This window comes from Mastomys coucha, unplaced genomic scaffold (assembly GCF_008632895.1).
Source record: "Mastomys coucha isolate ucsf_1 unplaced genomic scaffold, UCSF_Mcou_1 pScaffold22, whole genome shotgun sequence".
Classification (NCBI taxonomy): domain Eukaryota; kingdom Metazoa; phylum Chordata; class Mammalia; order Rodentia; family Muridae; genus Mastomys; species Mastomys coucha.
Window position 1 is genome coordinate 103,446,174 of NW_022196905.1, and position 2,194 is coordinate 103,448,367.

Here is a 2,194-nt window from a genome sequence, read left to right on the forward strand (position 1 = left end):
GTTTTGTTTTGTTTTTTTTTTTAAAAAAAGATCTTCACAGTTTTATTCTTTGTGCACAAAGACTAGCATGATCAGTTCCACTTGGTAGGCAGTCGAATAATCCATTCAGGGTCGCTTAGTCCAACCTAATGAAGGCTATGTCCTTTGCTGACGGAAACACTGACAGCACATGTTCAGACCGTATTTTCGGATCAGACCGTGGCAGTTAGAACAGACACAGCAAGAGCGAGAACACTGGCCGAACTTCCATGGGTGACTCCAGTAGAGCTGCTGGTGACCCATTTTGCCTTCAGACACCCAATGAGGAAAAAAGCCCTATTTCAATTTTAATGAACAGAAATGCAGTTAATACAGAATCTTCCAGAAAGGCTTTCGGTAACTGAAAATTCAAGAGCAGAAAGCTCCGGGCATAACTGTACCCAGGTACTTCGATCACAGCTCAGACTCTCCCTCCTTCCTTCAGCTTGGTCCTGTTTTGCCTGTCTCATCTACACGGTAAATCTCTGTGAGTTCAGGAACCCCTCTCTTTCAATAGTTGGCTTGAAAATCTGGGACTTGAATACTATGCTGCCTAGCTCCCTGCCTGCGTCAGTCTGTGGAGTAGGATAGGTTGCTCAAACAGGCCAGAGTGATGGCAGATGTTTGCTCTGGAAGCAGACAGATCAATTTACAAACAACCAGGTGCTGGAAGTCGCAGTGACTCCTAGAGGAGAGCTGGGGCAGTGGGGAGGAGCACTGTGTTCTGAGTACAAGCAAGTGTCAACTTGCTGACAACTAAATCCAGTGCCTGGTTGAGGGGCAAGAACAGGGACCTGGGAAGCCTGCTTGAGGCTTCCATCCCTGTTTGCACCTTAGGGGAAGAAGAGCCTGCTCAGTCTCCCTCCTATGCAGATTCTCCTGAGGACCGGCCTCTGTTTCTGAAGTGCCCGCATCACACAAGGGATTTCCTGAGGGTGCTCGCCACAAGGAGCTCCCCACACCCCGCCTTTCTCATACCAACTACTGGATAAAAGGATGGGCTTCTCCTTCATGGCCAGCTGAGTCAAGCCCATGAGCATGCTCATTAGGAGCCACGGCAGCATCCTCCGTCTTTGGAAAGGAAGGTCAATGGCAAGAATAGTAAAAGCTCGAAGATAATGGGAACAATTAAGCTACTTTGTCCTAGTGAAGGACAGGTGTCTGAGACATCCTTCCTTTTCTTCTGGGTCAGGCCACAAGGAGTGTCACAAACAGCTGTGATGAAGACAGAGAATGGAGCTTGAAAAGGGGACTCTTCTAGGTGGCAGTGGCAGAGGTGGATGGGCTGGGCTAGTGTGCCTGTGCTTTAGACAGCTGCCACCCCTTTCTCTCTCTCTCTCTCCTCTCTCTCTCTCTCTCTCTCTCTCTCTCTCTCTCTCTCTCTCTCTCTCTCTCTCTCTCTCACACACACACACACAGTTATTTTATTTATTTACATTTCAAATGTTATCCCCCTTCCTGGTTTCCCCTCTGCAATCCCCCTATCCCCTCTCCCCTGCTTCTATGAGGGTGCTCCAACCCCTACTCACCCACTCCTGCCTCACTGCCCTAGCATTCCCCTATACTGGAGCACCGAGCCTCCACAGGACCAAGGGCCTTCCCTCCCATTGATATCAGGTAAGGCCATCCTCTGCTACATATGCAGCTAGAATCATGGGTCCCTCTATGTGTACTCTTTGGTTGGTGGTTTAGTCCCTGGGAGCTCTGGGAGGGTCTGGTTGGTTGATATTGTTTTTCCTATGGGGTTGCAAACCCCTTCAGCTCCTTCAGTCCTTCCCGTAGCTCTTCCATTGGGGTTCCTATGCTCAATCCCATGGTTGTCTGTGAGCATCTGCATCTGTATTGGTCAGGGTCTGGCAGAGCCTCTCAGGAGACAAGGTGTCTCTTCTCCAAGGCTTTTGACCACTGGGAAGATAGCAATCAAACAAGCATATCCATGTTGCTCTGACTGTTGGTAAGAGCTTTGCGACTATTAAAAGAACAAGAGTCCTGACACAAACTGGGAATGAGAAAGGCTGACATGGTTGGGCGGTGGTGGCGCACGGCTTTAATCCCAGCACTTGGGAGGCAGTGGCAGGCAGATTTCTGAGTTCGAGACCAGCCTGGCCTACAGAGTGAGTTCCAGGACAGCCAAGGCTATACAGAGAAATCCTGTCTCGAAAAACAAAACAAAACA

At 49.4% G+C, this 2,194-nt stretch overlaps 1 protein-coding gene across 1 annotated transcript; it reads right to left on the reverse strand.

Moving 5' to 3' along the window:
* Nucleotides 1–135: 135 nt before the first annotated feature.
* On the reverse strand, nucleotides 136–282 carry LOC116070801 (40S ribosomal protein S29-like). Its single transcript, XM_031342243.1, has one exon. The coding sequence runs from the start codon at nucleotides 280–282 to the stop codon at nucleotides 136–138; it is 147 nt and encodes a 48-aa protein (XP_031198103.1).
* Between the last annotated feature and the right edge of the window lie 1,912 nt (nucleotides 283–2,194).